General features: G+C 41.4%; 1 protein-coding gene across 6 annotated transcripts in view; it reads right to left on the reverse strand.

Moving 5' to 3' along the window:
• The window catches only part of vps13b (vacuolar protein sorting 13 homolog B), a 396480-nt gene that overhangs the window by 305619 nt on the left and 63455 nt on the right, over window positions 1-27406 (reverse strand). For all 6 annotated transcript variants that reach the window (XM_084725927.1, XM_084725925.1, XM_084725926.1 and 3 more), the window contains exons 16-17: window positions 26844-26968; window positions 10564-10748 (exon numbers count right to left, since the gene is read on the reverse strand). In XM_084725927.1, the coding sequence (XP_084582053.1) occupies window positions 10564-10748; window positions 26844-26968 (310 nt within the window). The remainder of the gene's footprint in view (window positions 1-10563; window positions 10749-26843; window positions 26969-27406) is intronic.

Raw genomic sequence — 27406 nt, forward strand, 5'->3', positions numbered from 1 at the left:
GTAACATTCAGAGCAGTCTGCTGTGGGTGCTTTAAAGCCCATTCTACTTACAGTGCATTTTGTTTCATGTCTCAGTGATGTGCTTGGCTTGGTGCGTATGTGAACTTTTTAAATATGTTAGACAGTTATTAAGCTACTTGATAACTTACTATATTAACACTTATTTTACTGATATATGTAATGTATCCCTTATGATTCATATTCTTCACACTATTATTTTTTTAACTAAAAGTAAAGGCTTGTGTTGGATCAGTGTCTCCTTTAATGACTCACTCCTAATGATTTTGTGATCCAAAAGTTATTTCATTCATTTATTAGAGTGAATAATATATAATATCTATAAATGCAGAGCCTTGACAAATACAATCCAAAATTTATACCTTACTATAACTGTACACTCTAAGAAATAAGCATTCCAAATGTTCTTTTTTTTCTTCTGTTTTTTTTTTTTTTTTTTTTTTGGGGGGGGGGTTATGCCTCTAATGACAAGACAGTTGAAGACATGACAGGAAATGGGGACAGCAAAGGGCCATGGCCAGGAGCCGAACCCACAGCCACTGCAGAAGACTCACAGCCTCCATACATGGGGCGCACGCACTACCAACTGAGCTATCCAGGCACCACGAAATGAACTAAACAGTTTTAGTTTTGACAATTAATGAGATGTGTCAGGCTGAGTCAGTCCACTGTCACCAATATTATGTGTCCATGCTTGTCTGTGCTGCTCTCATGGGAGCCTGGATTATTTTGCTGTTTGCAGATAGCTTATGATTCATCCGATGTAGTAAGTGGACCTTGTCATCATGCTTTTAATTGTCTTTTTTCTCTTCCCTCCCTGATATATCGCTGTTGCTGGAGATCACATTAATTCACATGAAGGAGAACCTGTGAGATCTGCTGAGATCAGACTTGCTTCCTGTAACCTGTAATGTTGCGGAATCCACCTACGCCCAACTTTGACCAGTTGCCCTGGGACCTACAGAGCCTCCTGTCTTATTGGATTATCTTCAGAGTGTCACCTCTTCATTCATTATTGTTCCAGTTTTTAAAATAAATTCTTACTTGCAAACATCTTGTTAAGATGGTGGCTAACCACAGCAATCACTATTGGGATTCCAACACTTTTTGCATCATCTGTTCTTTTCAGCATCCTTATAGGGAAGAGGCTTATAGGTGAAACCCTTATAAAAAAGGCAGCTTTTAGATCCCCATGGGTGGGCTCTAGATGGAACCACTGGATTATGAAAGAGTTCCTGGTAGACCTCCTGGGTGTACTCTTGTTAGCACCCTTCTATGGTGCAAAGCTTCTGAATGAAACCATTCCACTACATAGGGGTGCTCTGTAGAGCTTCTCATATAAAGTTCTGGTGGAAACTCTCACAGGTGGTTTTAGGTATGACCCTTTACATTGTGTTCTAGGTACAACCCACTGAAAGGATTCCAGAAAGAACCTTTACATAATGTTCTAACAGGAACCAAAAAGGGTTCTTCCATGGGAACAAGTTGAAGAAACCTAAATAGTTCTAGATAGCCACTTTATTTGGTGGTGGTACTAGGCACACCTTTACATGTCTTTCTAGGTCTGTTTAAGGCATTATCTCTTGATGACACATTGTGGGGCCTACAAGTCTTTACCATGGTAACGTTTCATAAACCACAGCTACAGGGGGTTTTCATATCATATTTCAGTTTACCCTCCATGGGGGAGAGTCAGGAGTGTTCCAGCTCTAACTGATGATCTAAATCTACAGAAACTCTGCTCTACCCAAGCTTGGCCAGCTAACTAAACGCCCTCCTCAACTACCAACGACCAGCCAGGTTTCTAATAAGCATGATAGATCTTTGAGATCAACTACCAATTTAAGCATTATACTGTGCCAATGGTATATTGGATTTAGTGGTAAGTGGAAAGATGCCTCTGAGAAACCATCGATGATTCATATCAGAGAAGCAAAAATAAAAAGTTGGACATGAAATTCAGGCTTCCAGATCCTGTACTGGGATCATCCATGTCCTCCAACATGCCTGGAATCACATCTTATTTCCCATGACAGAAAAGTGGGCTACTATTCAAACAAAAAGGGGAGAGAAAATCCTTGGCGCACTCTCAGTTGACTTCTGATTTCTTTTAAATATCATCTTTCGCCAGAAGCCAGCGGACGGTGTGACGAAAAGGGGAATGATGAATGGAGAATCATGGTGAGAAATGACAAGCCTGATGTCCCCTGATGAGCGTCTGAAGTCACCAACCATGACGGAAAGATGTGTGCATGTGTATATGTTTAGTCTATCTGTGTGCATGTGCAAGTCGTTGTTGGGCGAAAGTCTCGAGTCAACTTGAGATGTTGTTTGACGGAGGCGCAGACCTCAGGCACTTTATATTGCTATCATCCCATTAAACATATAAATATCCATGTAATCTGATGTCCAAATGTGGGACAACACAACACAACAAACTTCTGTTTTGCATCGACTCCACTGGCTTCTCTCGTTAGCTCTGGAGTGAAGTAAGCGACAGAGAAAGAGCAGAGAGCAGCAGGAAGACAAAAGAAAAGAGGAAGGCCTGAGTCTGGATTGACTTAAAACATCATCACAATCTGCCAGGAGTGGAGCGAGGGCCGTCTGTAGCTCATTGAAGTTTTCATTGACAAGAGCCGTCTCATGTTCCATCCAAGATTTATTTATCGGTTCTCTGATGCTGACACAACGTGTTTTTAATGTCAGAAATAAGGTTGCGTATGGATGAAAAAGCCCTCTTTCTTTCCTTCCCCTCCTGCTTTCTTCCTGCCCTGATGTCAATCCGTGAAGCAGACAAGTAGACAGGCAGAAATTTCTCTCAAACCAATAAGTTACCTCTTCAAAGAAGTATGGATACTTGATTGAGGGGCCAGGCCACGCTGAAACAGACATCTCAGGGTTTTCATTAAGCTTCCCATCTCTTTACTGACATTTGCGACAACCACAGACCATGAAAAAAGGCTTATGCCCTTCCTTCTTTCACTTTCATTGTGGAACAATGAAAACGGACGATCTAAATAATCTCCATGAGCTAAGTGTATGGGCCCATTATATGACAGGGCAAAGCTGCATGTTCCTCTGGCTTGTCTTAAGTAATAGATGGGAGACATTACGGTTGTGAGTAAGAAGGCCATGTCGGCCAAAATCTGCACAGGAAAACAGTGGAAAACTGAGAGGAGAGCAACCTCCCCTGTTCAGTCTCATAGCCAGGACCACGCTACCAACAGCTGCATTATGGCCGAATATGAGAGAAACACCAGGGAGGGTGAAAGGGAGGGAGAAAAGATAGACGGTTAAGTTCTGGGACTGGACAACATTAAATGCACAGCATACCAGGGATTAGTTTACGGAGGTGACACAGTGATATGAAAATGGACACTTTTTCCCCTCCAATAACACAGAGCTATTACCAACACTTATTATGCCACAGCGTCACAGGGGGATTTGCGTCAGACCCATGCTCCTGAAGGCAGTTAGATCACAGGGATGTGAACTGCTGGCCATGACAGGAGCAGCCTTTTTCATGCAGTGCAAAAATGCGTAAAAACTGTTGTTGACATGGTCTTCTAAGAGATTGCATTTGTTTCCAAGCAATGGGAAATATCAGTGTGAAGAAAAGTATAAATAAGTCCCCCTGACGTAACCTTGAATAGTCCATTTTCCACTCTTTGCTTTATTTTTCTTCAATCCACCCCATCCTCCATTGTATGTGTAGGGGGGAACTTGTAAAAACAAAATACTTGTTTTAATAATGACAGTGTTATGAGTGAGAGCATAAGTTTTGGGCTATTATTATCAACATGCTTCTAGTCGCTATGCAGTGAGACCATGGGCTCACTGTATCCAAACATTCTTTCTATCATTTGCCTTAAATGGGATCATATGCTGTGAGTTCAGGAGTACATATAGGATCTGCTAACGATGGAGGTGGGCATGCATCTGTGCATATTCACATCTCTTTACTTGTGTGTGTGTGTGTGTGTGTCTATGCGTGTCTAACCTGACACTCAATTAAGTGCAAAAGCTGGGTTTAATAAAGCAAACCAATGGCCAGTTGTGTTTCTGGGCACTGAGGTCCACCCCACACTCTCAGTCTCTTTATTTCCTTCTTTCTGTCACTTTTCCCTTCAACCTTTATTTTCCTTCTCTCTTTCATTTTTCATTCTGCTCATTATATCGTTCACTCTCTCTCTTCCTCTTCCTCTGTTCTTTCCCCCCTATATCTGTCATGCTAAAGTTATGTCACAGCTCATATATCACCCAGCAATCATCTAGAGCACGTCTGGTGACCACCACCAACCAACTTCTACCATACTCCCCCCCTCTTGTCCTCATCCAGACCACCACAGAGCTCTGTGGCCAGAAAACCAGCTGTGGTAGCTGCATTAAAGCTGAATCTATCACTGGTGAAAATGCCAATGTTACGCTGATTTGAATGACCTTGATCTTTTGTCTTTCAAAATGCAGCATTTTGCAAGACACTGAAACAGGGCAGCACGTGTAAGGACAAAAATTATAATAAAGCCTTTCTTCTATGCAGGGCAAGAGTTTAGATTGTAGAAAGTTAATAGCACTGGCCTAAATTTCTGCCCCACTTCCTTTTGCCAACTTGGTTGGAGATGCTGCACTCGTCCCAGAATGGTTCATTTAGGGAGAACAATGTTCAAGAAGCCAACAGCTCAACAGCTGAGCCTGGCTCAAGTGGAGGGAAAAATTATTGATCCACTGATGAATACTGTAGCTGTCACTCTGATAGGGCAAAGAAACCAAAACCAATTTTCCTCAAGACTCTTTCAATTCATCATGTAGTCCTTGTGGTGGATATTAGTGACCTAAAATCAATAAATCAAAGATTGCTCAGTTCCCACTCACTTTCAGGCAAATAATACAAGCAGGAAAAAACAGGCTATGAAGCATTTCTACCACTGGCTGTGTTTGAAAGGAATGGACAGACACAACCATCCATCTTTTATAATGAGCTGTCTGAAGTTACTGTAAGTATACAGCATCCCGGACTCTCTGTGTGTTGTTTGGGTTGCTGCCATGTCAGAGACGCAAGGACGCAACAAAGACTTTTGTTTGATAAGCGAGACAAAAAAGCGGACACACACACGCAAACAGGTGACTGGCACTTGCATGCACACAAAAACACAAGTACAGTTTTAACGGCTGTCCAAACCAATATCAATAACAATAACTTAAAAAAAAAAAGTTTTATTAATTGTTCTACTCAAGTGGCTGGTGAGTCCACACCACAACTTTATAGTATTCTACAGCAAAGATTTTTAAAACAATATATTTATCTTTATTGTTATAATATTCTTGGTGTGGATGGCCCTTACAATCTCACAATCACAGTAATAACAGGGACAATATTTTCAATACATGGCCAAGAGTTCACTGGGTCATATTTCCCCAAGCCAGAGTTGTACCATCTCCAGGTTTAAGAGCTCTCTGTGACTCATCACTATGTACTGAGCTATAAATACATTCGATGAAATTGAAAGACCCGGGTCCATTGGGGATGTGAGTGCATGAATCAAAATCCAATAAAGCTATCATCAACAGGGAAAAGATGAAGAATACAATAAGGAAATACAATAAGGAGACTCTGTGTGTTCATGGCAATGTACAGACTAGAGATTGTATGATTTGATCAAAAGTAAGTCACCAGGGTCCAGGACAACTTTTTAAATTTGACTAAATTTACATAAAAACAGAATGAGATTAAACCACTGGACAGAGTGTAACTATATTAATACAAAACAGAGTAAGAGCTCTAACTGTACAGCTGCCATTCATTTAATGACACTGATGTAAATAATATATAATGCATCAATGTTGAACAGCTGCTGTCATTTTTAAATGCCATTAAACACATATGCATAGTTTGGCATGTTTTGGAGATATGACATGTTTTCTGCAAGATTCTGGGATAATGAGTAAAAGAAACCCAACAAAGGTACTGCGAAGGCGGACTGACTTCTCTTCAGTGCAAATAATTGCATTAGACAATGCACTGAAGAGAGAGCAATGAGAAAATAAGCTTGTGCACTAAGATTACACTTTCCCTGTCCCAAAATTAGACACACACACTGTGCGCTCACACACAAATGCATGCAGACTCGAGCAGAGTGTGGGAGGTCACTGTGGTCAGTGTGTCGCTGAATCTGAGGTTAGCAGTGGCTAGAAGCAGTGGTGGGCAGGAATTACTGGCTCCTCTCTACTACTATTACCGCTCCTGCTACTACTACGGCTGCTACTGCAAACCACAAAAGCATCCTGGAAGTATAAACAAAGAAAATATGTAAGACGGGCTGGCCACTGACAATCACAGGGAAAGAGGAGAAAAAGAAAAAAATAATATAGGGTTAAAAGAGGAAAAATGAGATGTCGTGAGACAATGAATTCAGCAACAAAATGAGATAAGGACAGAACAGAAAGGAGAGAGGGGGAGGAAATACATTTGGCAGAATTTAAATTGCATAGTAAAAAATGGAAAGACAACGATAAAAGCAAAAAACAAAGTGGGATTGAGGAAAAAAGACAGCAAAAAAAAGCAATGAAAGAAAGACAGATTGTGTTGTGTTAAGGCAAAATGGGAGTAATAAAGGAGGGAATGCAGCAGGGCAGAGCTGCTGTTGCCCTTACTGGGCAGCTGACAAGGCTGAGGGTTATGGGGTACATATTATAAGAATGTATGCATTTAAAGTGTGCACAAACACACGCACACACATATACACATACACACCTCCCTATGGACCACCTCTCTGTTTTCACCAGACACATAAAGCATGACATACTGTTTGCTGCAGAGCTCACCAATAAAATATAACACTAGTGTGAGCTCTGCTGGAATGCAAGAGGAGAGCGCTGGAATAAAGTGTCACCACAGAAAACTCTGCTCAGCTCAGTGAGCCAAGCTCACTACAGGAGCACTGGGAATCAACACTGTCCCACAGACAGTTGTGTGACAAACCAAGTCGTCATGCAACAAAAAGTGACTGACAATGTCGGATTCTCAGGAAAATACGATTTTCCGCTTTGTTTTCTGATTTCACTCAATTGTCTCTGTGCAGACCAAACACACTACACTGCACATGCTGCTTACTGGGCTGCTGCTGTAGCTGCCAGTGAGCAACACAGTAACTCTTAGTCTTACAAGTCCTAGAGGCTGTGTTCCAGTCAGCTGCAATGATTTTAAGTCCCTGACTGTTGCTTTAATCTGAGTCCACCAATTATTTTGAAGAACATTTTACAGTCTGTCAGTGCCTTGAGATTAAAACTGAAACTTTGCTGAGTTTTGCTCCTTACTGAATTGAGGAATTTCCTTTGGACAGGCAATGAAATCCCATACTCTGATGGCTCCCCCGCGAAGGACACTGACCATCTGTGTTATCAGCTAGACCTCGATATGAAACACCTCCTACTATTGAAAAACCCTGTAACATCAAAAGGATATAAGGGAGGAGAAATTCCTAGAGGAATGGAAAAAAAACACATGTTCAAAGTGAACAGTTTTTGTTTGCCATGTTCAGTGGTTTCAGCATGTGCGTGTGTGTGTGTGTGTGTGAGAGAGAGAGAGTGAGAGGGAGTGAGAGTGTTTCGTCCTTGCAATGGCCTGATGGCTGCTGGCTGGTGACACAAGACTGAACAAATGTACATGAGACTTACAGGATCTCAGTTTAGTGAGTGTTATAACAGACCACCACTTTTACCGCAAACAGTTGCTGCCATTCAGCCAGCAAGTCACCCTAGCAGAAAAAAGCAGCCACTGTAATGACTGCAAACACTTTTACTGCACAGAGGGCCAAATAAGTGGCACCATGTCAGCAGTTTAACAGTACAGTACCCATAGTTGTCATTAGAAAGGTTTAAAGACAGTAAAATAAGAAGCACTGCTTCTAGTGAGCATCAGTAGTTATGGTAGAAAACAAAGCCTTAGATTTTTCTGAGCTGTTCTTAAATGCACCAGAAAGATGGCAGGACATCAAATACTGATGTTTTAGGTTTTAGCACACCAAATAATGAGAAAATAAGAAAATAAAGGGAGCATGTCTGCAGATTCAGACACTACTACACACTTCTAGTGGGTCATAGGTGATAATTGAAAGGGATTATGTTTTGAGCTGCAACAACTGATCCATTAGTTCATTATTAATTACCAATCATTCTGATAATCGATTAATTGTTTTGAGTCATTTTTTAATTTAACAAAAATCTAATTCTCTGATATCAGCTTATCAAATGTGAATATTTTCTGGTTTGTTGAGTCCTCTCTGACAATTACCTGAATATCTTTGTGTTTTTGGGGAAAAAAAACAAAAAACACATGCGAGGTCACCTTGGGCAACATTTTGCCATAATTAATTAATCAAGAAAATAACTGACAGATTAATCAATGATGAAAATAATTGTTACTTGCAGCCCCAGATATGTTTATATGAGTCAATACATGATTTTTAGGAAAGTGCTTATCATGCCTTTAAGAAAACAAATCATAACAAAGTAGAGAAGAGGAGCAAGGGGGAAGGCAAGTCACCTGCACAGAAGAGTCACAACGTCCTATCATTATGTTACAATGTGGACACAACCATGGTGACCACAAGAACCAAAACAGCAACATTGAATTGGTTGTGCAGGACGACACCTTACAGCAAACATAGTGGACAACAGTTTACTCTGCTAACTTCACTCCTCTTCTCTTCTTGCATCTCCTCATTTTCCATTTCTCCTCCACTTAAGCTGTCACACTACAGACTGAGAGGTATTGGGACAGCTTACATCTTCCTTAAGGCCCCTGAGTGTCACCACAATTTCAAAAGCAGATACAGTATGAGACATCTTTGGTTATATCATAGGAATTATTGCTGAGTTTTTTCCCCACAAAACATATACTTACACAACACATCACCTATTCCCCTTCTCTTGCCTTCTAAGCCCAAACTCTTTTCCCTACTGTTCTTTTTCTAACCTGCCAGCACACAGACCAGATGTGCAAATGTTTCTCCATGTTGCTATTCAAGCCCTGTTCCAAGAGAAAGGCAGAGTGAGGGGAGAGGAATATTTGACTTCACTCCACGGGAGACCAGTTTCATAAATTTTGGCGGCTACACAACGGTGAAAAAGGTAGCTTGGCTGGCTTGGCTGAGGGAGAATGTTGACGGCATACCAAACAACATGATCCTAATGAGTTGGAAAATCCCTGGCCCTCCAGAGGACTGTCCAGATGCTACCGTCATGAGAAACGCTACTGTTTTATTGAATTCAGGCTCCCCTCCCTTTCTTTAACAAGGGGCAAAATTTATTATTTGACCATTAAGGCATCCTAGGCGACATGAAGCGTAAAACCGTTTCAGAGTTAATTTGCCCTTGGCTGCAGGTCCACTACCCCACACTGGGCACAAGACAAGCTGATCTTTATGCCAGAGTGTCTCATGTGAATGTGTATGTTCAAAGTTTTGGATATGTGCTTGCTCCCATGGTATAGGGTCTGCAGCCTATTTGCCTATAGCTAACTAGCTACTATCAGGTTGACTTGTTTTGGGCAAATGATAGTCTGGCACATGATGTGCTGAGCGCTGAGAAATAACTGTAAAACTCTTCATAAAAGAGTCAAATCACTTTAAGCTTTAGCCAGTTCCATATATCTCTCTTGACAATTTGCTGGTACTCAGAACCAAATTTTATTTTATGGAGAACTAAACAAACAAAGCACTTTATGGGAAAAAGGAGATTTCAATAAATCAACTGCAATGATGACTGCATTACCATCTAATACAATAGTCTAAAAGAGACCAGATGAGCAAAGTGATGTAGCTTGTTCTTTCTTCTACAACCATTCAGGGTTGAAAGACAGAATACGCTGCTAAAGGATACATTAATCTTCTGTGTGGGTATTTTTTCATTGTGCCAAGTGTCTTAGTTGCCATTGCTGAATTATAATTGTGGCCCTACTTAAATAACTGCATTATGAAAACAACTGAAAAAACTCAAGCAGCCTATTGCCATGCTGAGCAATTGCAAACACATGCACTGGGGAAAAACAGCCTGTACTCCTCTATGATAAACCTGCTCCACTTCTCTTCACACACCTAGTTACTCGTCTGTTGAATGATGAACAACCAAGCAGCATGGTGTCAGTAGAAAGGTCAGGGGTCAAACAAGAATCTTCATTAGAAAAGCAGCAAATCCTTACATTTAAGAAGCTAGAACCAATAAAAGTTTGACATTTATGCTTGGAAATTACTGAAACAATTTATCAACTATCGACTACAATTTAGCAACTATAAAATAGTTGATAATTAATTTATTTTCAATTGATGAATCAGTTAATTAACTAATTGTTGCTAATCTCCAGTCTCACTATTGTTTGGGTTTGTTTTAAGACAACCCTTACACCATAGCTGCTCAAAGATCAGCAGAAAAAGACTTAAATCAATACCTTGGTCAGGTATCAGAAATTTGTGAAACTGAATGATTGTGTACAAAGGATTTGCTGCGAAAGACTTCGTAAATATTGCTATTGTACAGCTTGCTGTTTACCTGGAGCTTTGTACACTTCACTGAGCAGGCTTTCGCTGAGTGTCATTGGGGCTCCACTGGCTACGCAGTGGGTCCAGCTCTGACAGATTGCTTGGAGCAAAAGTGTCTGAGCCCTCGTGGCCTGTACGGTGAAGTGGGGAAGCTCAAAAATACACTCTGTGGTGGGGACTGAAGATCTTTTGCTCCTGCAAGAGAGGGACACGAGACAACAAAAGACAAGGTTAGATAAAGGATAGTTCATGGAGAGAAAAACACACACACAGAGAGTCAGGGTATAGTGACAGTAATAAATGAAAGAACGGAGAGTCGCACATAAGCGCCAACATACACTTAATGAAAGAGACACCGGTGGAAACAAATGGTTCACGACTTCCACGAATCCATCAATATCACGTCGCAATATAAAACAGCTCATTGATAGCACAAGTGGCCAAATAGGTAGAACGACATTCCAACAGCAAATTGAAGAAGTACCAAGTGCAAGCCAAGCTTTCCTTAGTTACTTGGCAGGTAAGTGTAGTTTGCCTCTTTGCCGCCAACCCTTCTCTCCCCTCCGTCAAAACTGTGATGATGATTTATGTGAAGAGATGTACAGCCCAGAAACCTGACCCCAAAAAGAATCTTTACGCATTTAACATTTCATCTGTCTCCAAAAGTGTGGAGGGAGAGAGGGTTTGTGTGAGTATGAATGTGTGTGTATGACAAGCTGATGAGTTGAGCGTTCAGGGGGATGAGGTAACAGCACAGTCGGATGGAGTCCTCCAGGCCCCTGTCCATCAGAATCTCAGTGGACCATGCTCTCATTTATCATCTGACACACACAGACTCACACACACACACACACACACACACACACACACACACACACACACACACACACACACACACACACACACACACACACTTTTTTCATCTGTTCTTCAATTCCTCCTTTGTAGCATTTGCCTCGCTGTCTCCCCTATTCACTCTGTAATCACTCAGTCAAATCCTAACGCATTCAAACGCACATCTCCGATACCACACACACAAACTTCTCGACACACACTCAAATCCCTGAATCAGGTCTCTGAGCTCTTTTTCTATCCGGGCTGTGAAGTCATGGCTCCTCAGTTCTTAAGATCCCTTCTATGACATCAGCAACAGCAGGAGGAGGGATTCCCCAACACACATACTGTACACACACACCAACTGAGGTATGGCATTATACACACTGCTGAGAGTGATGGAGCACTTGTCATTATCACGACTACTGATCTCTTTCTCCCCCCTGTCCTACCTCCCTCCCTATTAGTCCCCAGGAACCTCCATTCACTGGAAAAACACCAAGGGAGCCTGAACTAAACACTTCAAAACAAGCCTGTTTGGTTCCACTCCTGTTTTCCTCTCTTCTGTTCTGGGAGGTTCATCAGTGAGGTTTTTGAGGACTGGCAGTGCCCCCTGCCTAGATACACATCTACTTTTTGGGGGTGTGTGTGCGTGCACATATGCTCCCTTGACTACCTACTGCAATGGAAGCAAAGAGCTGCTGCCCTCTGAGCGTCACTTTCAGTGAAAATAGAACCGTGACTAATTCCAGGGATGGCTGCGGCGTGTCAGGAACGAGCATCACAGTTCATTTAATCACACATCCATTTTGGTCTGGTCCCAGTTCAGAGTGTGGGATATGTCACGGGGTCTCTCCCTCCGCTCAGCAGCTCTGCAATCGTTTAACTCCTTTGCTTCCCTCCCTCTCCTTCTCTCTGTGTCTCTTTATCTTTCCCTTTATTCTGCTCCTGGGTGGTTCGGCAGGGTGACATGAGCTGTTAGCTGCATACAGGCAGGCCCAGAGTTCTTAAACGCCTGTTGTCTCAGGAGGGACTACTATGAGAGCAAAAGCTAGAGAGAGCTTGATAAAGAGAGATGTAAGAGCACAGGAAAAACAAAGGCCATAAGAGAGAGAAACTCCAAACCTGACAGGGTCAATGAGTTTACCTTGACAGCACACATATACATTTTAAATTCCCTGGCAACATATGGCACATTTGGCACCACGGCGAACCATGCAATGTAATGCTCTTCTGCTATTAGAAATCACTACTGTTGCACGCCATACACCAAGACATCAATCAAACTGATTTTCATGTGTGTTTTTGTGTGTTCAAATGCTTTCATGCCTGTGTGTGAGTACACGTAGCTAGATATTGCGGCTGAACAAAAGAAAGTGAAGGGGACCCAGCAACAACAATGTCCCCACATGCAGAGCAAATGTGCCTGCAAAGCCACTTCAATGGGAGGACTGGCAAGGGATGAAAGTTCGTTGGCTTATTCGAGTGTTTATAGCGTTTCAGGGGAGCTGTCATGTGCATGTGGTCGTCTAAAACTTTAATTATGCACCTGTTTTTATTATATTATGCCCGATTCTTTGCAAACAGCAACTTGGAGCTAAATGAGAAGCAGAAACTCTCATTAGGGTGTTTTGGGAATGCTGGATGTGAGGACAGCCAGACACTCATCGGATTTCATTAAGTAGCTGGCACAGTCAGTGTTTCTTGCTGCAACATGGTAAACAGCTTTCTGGCAGGCAGCTCTTTCAGTGTTACCACAGGCCTTGAAGGAAACAAAAGTGTCCAAGAAGTAAAAATAGCAGTACTAATACCTGCAGCATCAACAGCAGTAACAAATGACTACAATAAAACATATCTTAAAATGTAAAACACATCTACTCACAAAATGCAATTTACTGCTACAGTGCATAATCCATATTAGAAATGGAGTCTGTAGCCTGGGGAGCAAAACTCATTAAAGCATACTTCTACTCTTATAATGTGGAGACCCACCAGAAGTGGGCCCACAACCCATTTTGGATCCTGACTCATAATTTCAAAAATCAGGTCCTTGGCTTGAACTTCAGTGCCTCATTGAATAGGCTTTCTCTGACCTCACAGTAGTCCTTTAAGTCAATAACTTTTTTATTAAAACACTAAGGCCACCAGGAATATGTTAAAAGGAAATCAAAATTAGTCAGGAGCTATGAAAAATTAGGTGTTTCAATTTCAGCCAATGAAATATGCTTTCCTCTGGTGTATTTCAACAACATTAGGCCTCATTTCCCGACCTGTCCCCTGTTGGTTCCGTGACTGAGTGACGAAGAACTAGACCGGGGCTAGGACAGGCAAGTTGGCGGACTTGCTGACTGCTTGGCCAGGTAACAGGCTGGCTGGCACAAAGTCTTTCTGTCCAGTGTTCCTGTCAAAATCAGCTAAAACAGGGCCTGGTGTTGTGCAGGGGGCGTGAGTCTGAGTCATGAGTGCCATACCAGCTGTGGTGCTTGTTGCCTAGACTGTTTCCTCTGTGTACATGCTCAAATTCAGACATAAAGCAGGGACAGCAAATTATTTTTAGTCATTAAAATGAATGAGTGAAATCTAACAGTAAGTGGACTTTACAGACGACCCTCAAAATATTTACTGTTAGCTCCAAACACGGCTCATAGCCATCTAATGACATTATGCTATTACTAGCATAAGGTATCACTATCAAAGCTTTAGCTTCCATTTAAACAGGCTCTGGGTAACCCCGTGTCTGTAGCAAACCCCTTTCACATCATAATAGCTGAGATCCATTCAGACCATTGGTTCTCAGGCTAATCAGTTCCATGGTCTGGTCTGACTGTGGTCACGACTATATTTAGACAAATACAGCTGGGCTCTTGCTAACAGGCTGTGATTGCTGCTTTACAGAGGCCACACACAAGCACATAAATGCACATAGACATACAACCACAAAAATGCACATACCTGTACAGACAAATCAATTAATGTTTGCCAATATGCACATATACTTAGATGCCAACACATATGCTGTCTCACAAGCACATTTATATACACACCTGTACACACATCTGCACAAACCAGTAACAGAAGGTTGATCAGCCAGAGCACAATCAGCAGCAGTAATGAGGCCACGGCTGACAGGGGGCCTGCTGCTCTAACAACTTGTAACTGCAACAATTATTAAACTAGCTGCCAATACTAAATGCTGACAAGATTGTTCTTATGTGCATGTAAACTGGATGCATGTTCTGCAAACTGAGCAAAAAGGAAGAAGGGAGGAAAAGAGAATACAATAAAATATAATCAAACCATGCAGAAAACAAACAGGAATGAGGGAAAAACAGCTAGCACAGGCAAGAGAAGGATAGAGACCTCAAGCTTGCAGGTCATATGTTATTCTCCAGGTAAAATAATACCTAACATGGGGAGTCTCATTAAAAAAGCCATTTGGAAAAGTTCCAGTACAAACTCAGGAATAGCAGAACTGGCAGGTTGTTGCTTTGTACTTTTACAGACAAAAATAAATGTAGCTTAATTAAAAACGGCTGTTGGGATATGTGTCTGTGTGCATACACAATTAGGTGAGTGGGTTCCGTGTACATGTAATGTCCAGTAATGTGTTGAAACCTGGATATGTTGGCATTAGTGTAGATGTTCTGACAAAGGACACTACTGAGAAAGGAAGTGTAGAGCAAACTAATATGCCTGAACTGCACAGCCAAATGTGGTCAGCAAGTTCTTTTTTCAAGATCAGCATCTTGCCGTGATTGAAGGAATATCGCCAAGAGCAGCTGGTCCTAATGGTTTACACAGTGTCCCAGAATACAAGCTTGGAACCTGTGCACACTTTCCAGAATTTTTGTTACTTACTCATATCCTGTACAGTACCACAAATCAGCTCCCTCACTCTTTCCAAAATACAGTGACACAGACAGCTGTGGGGGTTGGGAGGTCGGCAGGAGATGTGGAGCAAGGTGTCTGTTCTTAATGGACCACAAAGACAAAAACACATTCCCTGACACAGGTGGATTTGGTCTGTAATGGGAGCTAAATGGGAAATTCCAGATGAACTGGAACATGATACTCTAATAAATGGTTTAAAGTTAAAAGCTGTTGGAAGTACTTGAGAAAATAAAGCAGACTAGATTCAAGGGAGTAAAACAAACAAAAAGTCAACACGATAGTCAATCACATTTGACTGGCCTCACAATGTGCTACTTTCTCTTGACTTAAACTTATCTGAGTCCAGAGCAATGCCAATGTAATCCATTATGGGCTGACATATTTGTCTGATAGATACAACAGATAGCCACCGTCTTGGGACAAGTGATAAGTTATCTTAAGTTTCTACAAATCATTCACTGTCACACCCTACCTTAATTAACCAACACAAACATTCCCCAACTCAAACAGTGAACAAAATCCTCTGCTGGTCTTGTTTTCCCATTTTCAGAGGTTCTTTGGAGGGAATCAGACTGAAAATAGAGGGAAGGGAAGACTGACAGCTTGCACCTTTTTTTTCTTTGTGGTGCAGATTGATTTGAAGTATTGCAGAATTCCCAATCTCTCCAAGCCAAGGTCACTGACCCCTCTTGAAAATAACCAGAGTGAGTTATGGGCTGCTCTCAAGTCCCCTCTTTTATCTACAAAAGACTCACTACAGTGTCTCGCAAAGCCTCCAAATAATGAACATTATAAATCACACAAGCACTTCACACTGAATAATAACACCTCAGTGGCAAACTTGATGTCATTTTACCACCTGGATGTCAACTAGGTTGAGTGGCTGGCATTTGAGGAAAAGAAAAAGTAAAATGAATCATATATCTTTCTTTGAAAATTGTCATAACATTCTTTCATTCATTTGATTTCTTTCATTGACTACATGGTCAACATGGTCCATGTCATTAGCTTGATGGGAAATGTAACTGGAGCTACAGCTGACCCTCTGATATACAAAATTTAGTAAATGCTATGTGGCTGAACTGTGAAAGCGCCACTTAAGCAGGTAAAGAAGAAAAGTAATCTACAGACAGGATTTTCCAAATTTGTTTTTTTTCATCTTTTATCCAGGCAATACATTCTAATTAGACTCACATTGCACTATTAGACTCATATTACTTGGTATTGTATTTTATTATCTTTACTTCTCACTAGCTATGTCTCCATTCAAACGTATTGTAAATTGGCAAGAGAAATTGAAAACAAACGCTTGTTCCATCCACTACCATTATGCAATTATCAGGAGTTAGTTCATCAAGATAAGCGGCAGGTGGTGTCAATTCTCCATTATACCATTGCGGAAGAAGAAGATGTAATTAAGTGCCAGTTGAACAGAGAAAAACAATGTAGAAGCCACAACAGAAATAAGACATTCTAGTTTGTTTCATGTATTAATGTGAAGAGGATTACATTTAATCTGTGTGGAAAGATCATAGATATATTATAGTCCAATGATAGAAGTGACGAAGGAGTGTTAATAGAAACACAGACACTGTATTGTAGTCACTGTGTCTTTATGTAAATCTAGTCTTGTGCTGATTTCTCACTGATTCCTCTGGTGAAATTAAGTGATTCCAATTTTATCTCTCAACCTTGATCTGTAATGTCATCCATTCTCTAACCTAAACAAAATCTAAAGTCTCTGTGCTGGATGTGGGTATGAGTTAGGGGGAGGCACGGACTGTATTTGTGGCCACAGCTCAGAGTTTTGTGGTTCCCCAGGGTCAAAGGTGTTCCATGTGTGCATTTCTCAATCATCAGCCCTGAACAGCCCAAACTCTTCATAGAAAGAAACACTCCACTCACTCCCTCTCTCACACACATACACATGGCCCTCCCCTTCCTCCCATCTGGAGCACCCCTGACCCAAAACACACACATACGTGCACCACCTCACACACACACACACACACACACACACACACACACACACACACACTGAGATCCTTCTCAGGAGAGGGCTTCATTACACAGGGATTACTAAAAGAAATGTTTTAATCAAGTTGTGCAGACAGCTGCAGACCGCAAGGCGAGAAAATGGCAATGACGTGGTTCATCAGGCGTTAAAGGAAAACACATCAAGAGGCCTATGTATGTGTGTGTATAATGGTGAGTCTGTGTGTGCATGTAGCTTCCTGCCTCTGTCCAACATGTCCAGCTGTGGAGGACATGCGGTTCCTTATAAGGATACACAGAGAAAGAAGACTTCTGTCCAGAGACTATGGACTTAATATCACATTTATAATTTCAGAGTTTGCTGTGGGCTCTTTGTACATCCCGTTGTCATAACAACAACAACAGCAGCAGCAGTCAACGGAAGCACCGGCTGCTCTTTATTTTGATCCAGACTTGTTGTCCCCAGTATTATTCTCTCAAGGCCTTTGACCTTACGCAGATGGTCATTGAAAATAAGATTATTTTGAGTTTTATTTAACCAGTTGCCTGGTTAAATAAAACTCTGATGAATTTCCGAGCATGGTGACATTGATGTTTGCTGTAACTAATTATTAACTGTACATTTTTTCCTTAAGCACTGAAAATTGGATGGGCTTGTTTCTGGGAAGCGATGGAGCAGCGCTGAGGCCTGGTGGGGAGGAGAGGACAGTGGAATGCACACCACAGTAGATGATAATCCACTCAGAGCTGATAATCCATCTACCCTTCCCTATTTCCCACTGTTTTCCCTCCCTCAAGCTTCAGTTCCTCAGATGACTAATTCAGGCATTAATAGAGTCTTTCAGTCAACTGAAAACATCTACAGCTGCTCCTGAATTCACCATCTTGGCTCCGGCCTATACATCCAAATACATCTCTTGGTATAGTTAAAATCCAATAGATATTCTTGGATTGTAAGAATATTGCTTCTTGAAAACATTACAGCCTGTAAGTAGACTTTAGGGCTGAGTTAAACCCATGTTGGTTTAAGCTACCAAATGACACTTGTAATCATAAGGGCAAGCAAACAGCTTCGACAGCAGAGCAACTATGGTTTCTGTAGCATTGGTTGGCTGAACACTGAGAGAAAGGCATGGAAGCTTCCATCAAAACTGAGACGTCAATCAGTGAGAGCACAAGCCTTGCATTCGCTGATGCCATTTCCTTAATACAAGGCTTCTCAATACGTCCATTGATCTCTGTCAGCCATAAAACCAAATAAAACTGTCTGCCACCAGATGTAGAGGAGAAAAAAATCCTTACCACAAAGTTGGCCAAAATACTTTATAGACTGTGCCACACGAAATATGATGTTTTACCTTGCAGCTCACAATCCTTTGCACTCCTGTACTTCAGAGTGAAAAGTGGAACAATATTACATCATATGCCATTCCAGGCTTTTAATACACACCTGTTAATACATAAAGCCTACTTGTTGCAGTGTGTGCCTACATCCCTTCAGCTTCATCATGTGAAAACTTTTTCTCTCTCAAAACATTCCCATGTTTCTTCAAGAACAGAGAAGGGCCAGTTCATGCGTTGCCTTGTTCGACTAAATGAATTCCCCGCTGCTCTTACGGCCTCTGAACCACAACTCAAAGCGGAGCATGACCACAGCAACCACACGTTGATTTAAGGTCATTCAATAATCCTTCACAGGAAGAGCTCTCAGTAACTTTAACTGTGCCTACACAGACCTCTCAGTTAAGACCTTGATGAGTAATACAAGTGATTACTTCATTACAAAATCAACACTAATCTAAGTTCACTTTAGGGGCACAATGGTTGACGCAGAAGCTGTGTGTGTGACATCATTCACAAGATTTCTGTCATAAGTCATATAAATGTATACTCAGAGCACAGAAATGGACTTTTCCATCCAACAGCCACTCCCAAATCAGTTTTCATCAGCCAAAATGATTATTTCAGTTCCACTTGTTAATGATATTGCCTGCCAAAATGGCTAGTAGACAAATGTAACAGCCACAGTCAATGTTCTCACCAGCGAATGCTGTTCATGTACATTTGCTAAATTTGACTTGGATCTCTGCGGCTCACCATTGAAGAACACAGAAAGCATTTGTCCTCCTGTTCTTGGCTGTGCCTGGAGACATAGACCAGGAGCAGCTTGCTATGACTAACTATGAACAGGAGTAATGAGGCATTACAATCACACCAGAAGCCTCATGCCTCAGATGCCTCAAGCAGCCTTCATAAATCACAACATGAGCTAATCTAGAGTCTAGACTACTGCTCCAGACATAGTAATGGACTTCTCAACTTCACATAAAAAATCCTACAGGTAGTGCTAAAAACTGAACTAACCATTGACAACATAATAGACTTAGATCAATAATTAAATATCAAGGGAGAGCCAACATTCTTTTCCATTCAGAAACATTTGCAAAGCAAGTCAGCTTTGTGTGGCTATATAACATGCACCTGTAATGCCACATGCTTTAAGAAATTATCCCCTCAGAAATAGCTGAGCGAGGAATAGGGGCTGCTAAAAATGCCACATAAAAGCTGGCATGGGGCTGAATTACGACCTGCAATGTGACGAGCCACACTAGACTGCTGCCGGTTTGTTGGTTAGTTGGTGGGCCCCGGCCTTGGCCTGCCTCCATATGCTGCTGCCGTCAGGTGGCCCTGTATAAGGAATATTATATGGTGCAAGCGTCAAGTGTGTGTGTGCATGTGTGTTCATGTGTCTGAGTGAGAGAGCGAGGTTAGGTTTTGGGGAAATCGATGCAGGTGGCACTTCTAACATCCCCTCCCTACTGCCACCTCCCTCCCTCTCCTCCACCCCTCCCTTTTTTTGCAGGCACCGATTTTATCTGGGATAACAGGTTTAACAGCCAGACCAATTGAGACTCTCTGTAGAGTCCCTGTGAAGTTGGCGGCCCCATACATTGCCTTTCATTAGGGATAAGTACAGCCTGATGCCTCTCAGCTGCACTTTAATTCACTGGGAGTGAAAGTTCATTTCAGAGGATATAGGCTTTTTTTGCTGACCAAATGACTGCTGCTCAGTGCTCAGTTAGTACATGACAGCATATACTAAGACAGGAGACTCTGACTTCAGTATTTTTCAATAGCAATCCTGTTACTAATGTGTTTTTTTTATTTTAACAGATACTCTTATGATATATACTATATTATTGCAATCATTTTGTGTACAGTCACACTGACCAACATTTCTTTATCATTTATTCATATTATTTAATTATAATGCCAAATGATTAGAAAATAATGGATAAAATATTTTTTTCTTTGCATGGCAGAAAGTTTTAGACAAACATTTTCAGAAATAACTTCAGAAAAAAATAACATAATTTGGTATGAAAGGGGCATCCTTGAAGGGCTTCACTGTCCATAATATAATTCAAATATTCAGAGAACCCAGGGAAATCTCTGCGTGTAGAGGGCAAGGCCTAAAAACCAATACTGAATATCTGTGACATTTGAGCCTTGAGGCAGCACTGCATTAAAAACCCACACACTTTTATACAGGATACTACGTGGGCTCAGAAACTCTTTGGAAAATAGTTATTGTAAAATCAGTTTGTTGCTGCATCTACAAATGCAAGTTAAAACTCAACAACATCCACAAGTGCTGCAGACTTCCCTGGGACCCAAGCTCATCTGAGATAGACTGACGCAAAATGGAAAAGTGTGCTGGGCCTGACAAGTCCACATTTTAGATTGTCTGTTTTTTTGGAAGTCATGGATGACGTGTCCTCTGAGCTACAGAGGAAAAGAACCATCCGGATTGTTACCAGCAATACGTTCAAAAGTCAGCATCTGTGATGGCGCTACTGGATGGACTGCTACCAAAATTTGGAACAGATATCCATGGTGCCCTGACCATTTAGCTTCCTGACTATATGATTATACCTTGACTTTTCATCCAGCACTTCCTCTTAGTCTTGTTTTATCCCAAAGGGTCTACTGATATTTTTTTTGCACAAATTGGAAAATAGAATGAAACAAACGTCTTTGGACTGCATGCAGAGGAGAGAAAATCATGTGGCTCTAAATGCTACTGTTGACTAACGTCCTTAGATTATAGTGTGGCTACAATACTGTAGTACATTTCAAAATTGGTAAAAGCTCTTTTTACCATGCAGTTCTTGCAGTGATCAGAGTAAGTGATACTATCTTTAAAGAAACCTTACCTCAGTGTTGCCTTCCAGGAGAATGTATTGCCACAACCCAACCTAAGATCTAGTGACAGTGATCAAGTGGGCCTAAGTTTACTGTTTAACAACAGCTGACACTCATTATATGTTAGCCATAGTGATGCCTGGACTCAGTGTCACAGGGTGTCAGTCTAAAGAATCAGCTTTATTATAGCTGAAACAACCAAATTCGTTCTGTTGCTTGTGCTTTTTCCAGCCTCTAAAGTTTATTCCCACATCTTCACACAGACACAACATGGGCTGCATTACAACATTTGAGGTAATTTTAACTAACGCCAGGAACTTAAAACATTACAACTGAGCTGAGGTGCCCTTACAAGGGCATTTCAGGGGATGCTGGTAGGGAGGGTTGCACCAGACACCCTTGGCTACTCCAACCTGGAAATACATTGCCCACTTTCAAGTGATTAAAAGAGGAGATTGTTGACAAAGGACTGCCAACATATTTGATTGACTGCTCTCTCTCTCTTCAGTGATCTCTTTACTTCAAAAAATGCAATATAGGTAACCACAAGGTCATAGTTGGCAATTGCTCTGGAGCATTTACCCTTCTTAAAATTTGATTTTGCATTAAAGGGGGGAAAAGACATTTCATTCTAACTGGACACATCCAAGGTCTCACACACAATACCAAATGCCCAGTAAAAGCCAAGGCTGGCAGGGAGAAGATGTCAAGGCAGTGTACTTTCCCCAGTGAAAGCCCCATGCTGCCCACTGTGAGAAGCCGGAGCCTTTGTGGTGAGACTGAAGGAAACATGAGCTACAGTATGCTCTGTGTGCCAACTCATCAGGAGAGGTGCTGGGTCTTCACAGACGCCCAGTGCCTCTCCAAATCCCCCATGATCACCTGGCAGTCATACATGCTTGCCTAAGCATGAGCTGGCTGCACAATGACAAACATGTTTGTGTGTGTGCATGTGGCAGTAACAGTGAGAGAGAGAGGGATGCAAAACGTGCGCCTATGACATCACCTTCTGTACTTCCCTTCTCCAAGCTACCCTTCTCTCCTGTCAGTCACCATTTACTTTTAATAGAGTCCAGAGGGAGACAAATCTAAAGCTACCTTTTATATTGGTAATGGAAAAGCTGATCCAAGAATCTGCATAACAAAACTACTGACTGGAGACAGCTCCTTTTCTCAGACCACTCTCTCACCGTCTCTCTGGCTCTCTCCCGCACCTTCACTAAGGTCTCATGCTTCCCACTTACTTTCATATTTCCTTAAAACTTCAAACACTTGAACAGCTCTGCTCAGTGTCTGCTCAGAGAACAGAACATCTTGGAAAGGGCTGTTGTTGGAGTTACATCAGCGCTGAGGAGCAGTCCCAAAACAAACATCAATACAGTCAAATTAAATGCTACCACCTGGTGGAGTGCATCTTTTGGCTTCCCTCAGTGTGTCACTCAGCTCTCACCTTTAGCAGAGGAACTGTCTGGCTGACTACACGTCTGTCAGCCATCGCTCAAACACATTGAGAATAAAGTCAACTGAAGCTAAAATGTGATCTCAGCTTTTCAATTCACTGTCCATCCAGGGCCTCTACTATTTTTTTCACTCACTTCCAGTCCACACATTGAGCAAAACTCAAGCAGCTAACCTCAACAGAGGACATCAGTGTGACAGAAAACAAATAAGTTTATTACTCTTCACTTATTACCACTTGCAGTTGTGACTCAGCCACCTATTTTCTCTCTTCTATTTATTCTAGTCATTTTCTGTCAAACCTGCTCATCATCATTCTTCCAGGAGCAAACTGTCAGGTTGTGTTAATTAGATTTTGACTGCAGCAACGCATAGGTCAAGGAGCCAGACAGTCATACCTCCCGCTTAGACAGAAAGGGTCAAATATGAGTCACTTCAAGCCTGACATGTCTTCAGGTTCAAAACACATAGCCCTATGCAATATACATAGGGCTATGTGAGAGAGACTGACAGTGAAACAAACAGGCAACTGTTAAAAAATGCAAGAAGGGCTTCTAACCTGTCCAAATGTCGGAAACACTCTGAGGAATGAGGAAAATTAGATGGAGTGGAAATAATCCTGTTATGGGCAGTAGAATTGTCTGGGTATTGTGTGTCCACCTATTTTGAGGTTTGATATTTTGAACGCCATCACGTAGTCTACCATCTATTCAAGATAAGGCCTCCTGGCATATACTATTACCGGACATGTACATACTGTAGTCCATCAAAGGCTTGGTTACAACAAAGAATAACAGAGCACTTTCTTAATGTGTCAAGGAGACTCTGTGAGAGGTTGTCAGTGTTGTTTCTAAGGGCTGGTCCAGGCTGAAAGAAAAGCCACGGGAGGGCATTGATCTGGAAGGCCCTCTGGAGATGAGAAACATCTAGTGATTGTCAGAAAGAAAAATAACATCCGTTTGACATCTGAATCCACTATTCGAGGCAGGCAGGGTAGAAAAGGAGAGGGGCCGGAGATCAAACAAGCAGCTAGCAGTCTCTTATTGGGAGCAGAGAGCAGAGGGAATCAGGTTCTGTCTACAGACACACTGTAGACAGAACAGTGAATGAAGGCCTTGTGGTTCCTGGTGTGGCCAGCTAACCACTGTACAGTAGATACAATGTTTGCCTGGAGAAAAAGTCAGGAAAAGTCAAAACCATCTGCAGCTCTTTGACATGTTTAAATCCAAACTAATGGGGGGAAATCGATTCCCAAGCTAGTGCTCTCGCACAGGTTTCCTGCTTTAACAGGCACTTTGACTGCAAGGTGTGAGGGAGAGGGCACAGGGTGGGTGTGTGCATGTGTGTGCACATGCGTGTGTGCTTGCATCAAGGGTTTTCCAGATTATTATTACTAAGCACATGGTAATGGAGTGAATTATTCCAACACATCTCTGCACTTCAAAGACTGAAATATTCAGATATTTTTTCTTTATTAACTAGATGTGCTTCAAAGTTGGGTTGGGTGATTGGATGAACATATCTGCAATCGCCGGCTGGGGTTCCACAGGAGAATTGTTGTCATTTTATTTTACAAATTTTATAGTTTTCTTCTGAAGACTGATTGACAGACATTGCTCGGCTCGTTCAGCAGCACACTACAGACCACTGAGCCGAAGAATGAATGAGAGGGAAACAGCCTGTAGAGCAGGAATATTTTCATATGAATTAATGTATCACATAACAAATGTGCCACTGGAACTATTTAAATAAAACGTGAAATGAGAAAAGATGTGTGTTTTGTATTCTATTAATTATTGAGCTTGGTGAAAGAGAAACTTGAATTCAGAAGGTGGACGGTTGTATTTTTCTGTTTCATAAGGAAAATAGATGTAAGAATATTTTTTTTTCATGATAATTTGTTTATTCAGTTCACCGACTGAACAAACATACTTAAGGAACTTGCTGCACACTTCGCACAGCTGAACGAGTTTTTTTGCGGAGAGAGATAATGAACACATTTTCAATAATAAAAGTAAGGCCAAGCCCCATGATGTTGAACACTACACACAAAGATCCAAAAACCTACTAAGAACATTCATCCTGTAAAATTATTTTTCCTTTGCTCTCCCTCTCTTTCATCCATCCTCCCCTTTATCCATCTTCCAAAGCTTTTGTCTCATCCGTCTTCCCTGCAGTCCGACAAAACAGTCCATTTACACTTTTTACCCATCATCATCTCTTCCTCTCATCTTCCACCCTCTTGTCTGATCTCTTCCTTCTTTTGTCCCTTTTCTCTTCTCTCTTCAACTGGCTGTCTACAATCTCCTCATTGGGGTGCTTCTTAGTGTAGTTCATCTCCTGTTCTAGCTCCTCTTGTTCTCTTCCATTCTTTTTGTATTTTGATAGCTCCGACATTTAAAGACTAGATTAATTTCTTGTCAATCTCTCAAATCTCAAAATTTGTCCAACTGTTCCACTTCCAAAAGCTTTATTTCTCTCCTTTCCCCTCTTGTCCTCTCTTCAACTTCTAACCTCTCTTTACCTCTCAAGGGACATCCCCAATGAGTCATTCACTGTCTGGTACAAGGACAGGGATATATAGCAAGATGTTTTTTCATCTCTTTAGACAGCGTTGTCTTATTTTCCTCTCCTTGTGTTTCAGACCATCTGAGAAATTGTTGCAGTTGTTACCCGATGACTCTGTTTTTCTGTTTTCCCCACTGACCGCTGAAGAAGTGGCTCATCCATCACTTTAAATACCCTCTGATGCACTGCCCACAAAAGGCTGCAATCCTCTTCATAAAGTACAATACACAAGCCTGACAACACACGCACTGTATACAGACAGCCAAGCATTTATATAAACACTCCCAAACACACATACACAGAGGAGATGCACATCCAAACCCTCCTGAAATCTGAAAAAAAACCCATAAATTTTTGCCTGCCTTACTTAAATATGCATCCTTAATGAGTTAAATTGATGGTTGGTTGTTACATATAATGCCAGCAACAGGTGCTTGTAGAATGTAAACTATCCTTCCACTTACTGCAGTTAAATAAATCTCTTTTGCCACCACATAATGATAGGCACATTACATATGCAGTGTCTACTTCCAGGGGTGTGTTCACCATAATCACTGCACTCAGCTCCAAGAAATTACCTCAATCAATATGTTTAATTTTGCGAGACCACACTAGGATCTAACCAAATGGGTACACTGATGCTGTCGAGGGAAATCACTTTTGGAGGCCATCTCAGGATGTGTCTAGAGCTCAAAGATGTCAGGGTGTTTGGAAATCTCCACCTTGAGTAATTTGTGTTGGAATTAAATCAGTGCTTCAAGAGTCAATCAAACATGAAGCAAGTATGAACAAAACAGATAACAGACACATTTCAGCAGAAAAAAACAAGTGTGAATTAGTGTGGTGCAGGATGGGGCATCATTTTACTATTAATCATTTCAAAGGGGCAAATATTAAATACAAATGCAATATAAGCAATATACTGATGTGGAAAGGGTTGGCAGCAAAAAAGAAGCTACCTAAAGAAAGCTGCATCTAAAAAAAACTAGATCAGTTAGACTCACAATAACAACAAAAACACTAACTAACTAACTGATCCAGGCAACTCCTGTGTTTTGGAAGGTAAAATTACTGTTTTGGCCGAAGGAGTCTCATATTGATTTTTTTGTGTGAGCCGTTTTGTGTTGTGTGGCTAAAATACATTTTGCTGCAGACCCCATCAACAGCAGCACAAACTTCCTACACTTGTAATCCTATATCATTCTACCAAAATCATTACAAAAAATGTCCAAAAATGTCCAAATCCAGTGACAGTGTTACTTAAGCTTACAAAGGGACCCTACCTGCCTCTGTGCTCACTCAAACTTCCATCTATATTAAAAAGTGCTGGAACCTCACCAGTATGCAGGCATCTGGATTAGCTTCCCATAGAGTGCAGTGCTGAAGGAGGGGATGATGGGGATGAGAGGCAGGAAACCCCCTGTACTGTCCTGGCATGTCAAGCCTGCCTGGAACCCAAACACCTGGAGAGAGAGCGACCAAAAGAAAGGGAGAGAAATGGAGAAAGGAATGATGGAAGAAAAAAGAAAGACATGGAAAATTAGAAATGTATAGAGCAAACCCTTTACTGGAACCAAAGAAAAAACATGTCAACTCTTATTGAGCTTATACAACTTCTGAGAGGAAGATAGAGAAAAATACAGCAACTCCTCAGTCAGTGTCTCATCTTAATCAACTAAATTGACCTTGGAGACCTGTTGCAGCCCAAATCTACACTCTTACAGAGACAGAATAAAGACTAAATTATCCTATCATCCTTGTTTATTGCACAACTGTCAGCAAGTCCATTTTACAGTCAAGACGCACTACTAGATATATCCTTTTGTTGAACATCCAAGAAAATTCATGTACACTTACTGTACATTAGATGACTACAGACAGCTGCAAGTTGTTTTTTTTTT

The sequence above is a fragment of the Lutjanus erythropterus genome, chromosome 9 (assembly GCF_056507025.1).
Source record: "Lutjanus erythropterus isolate fLutEry1 chromosome 9, fLutEry1.hap2, whole genome shotgun sequence".
Classification (NCBI taxonomy): Eukaryota; Metazoa; Chordata; class Actinopteri; order Lutjaniformes; family Lutjanidae; genus Lutjanus; species Lutjanus erythropterus.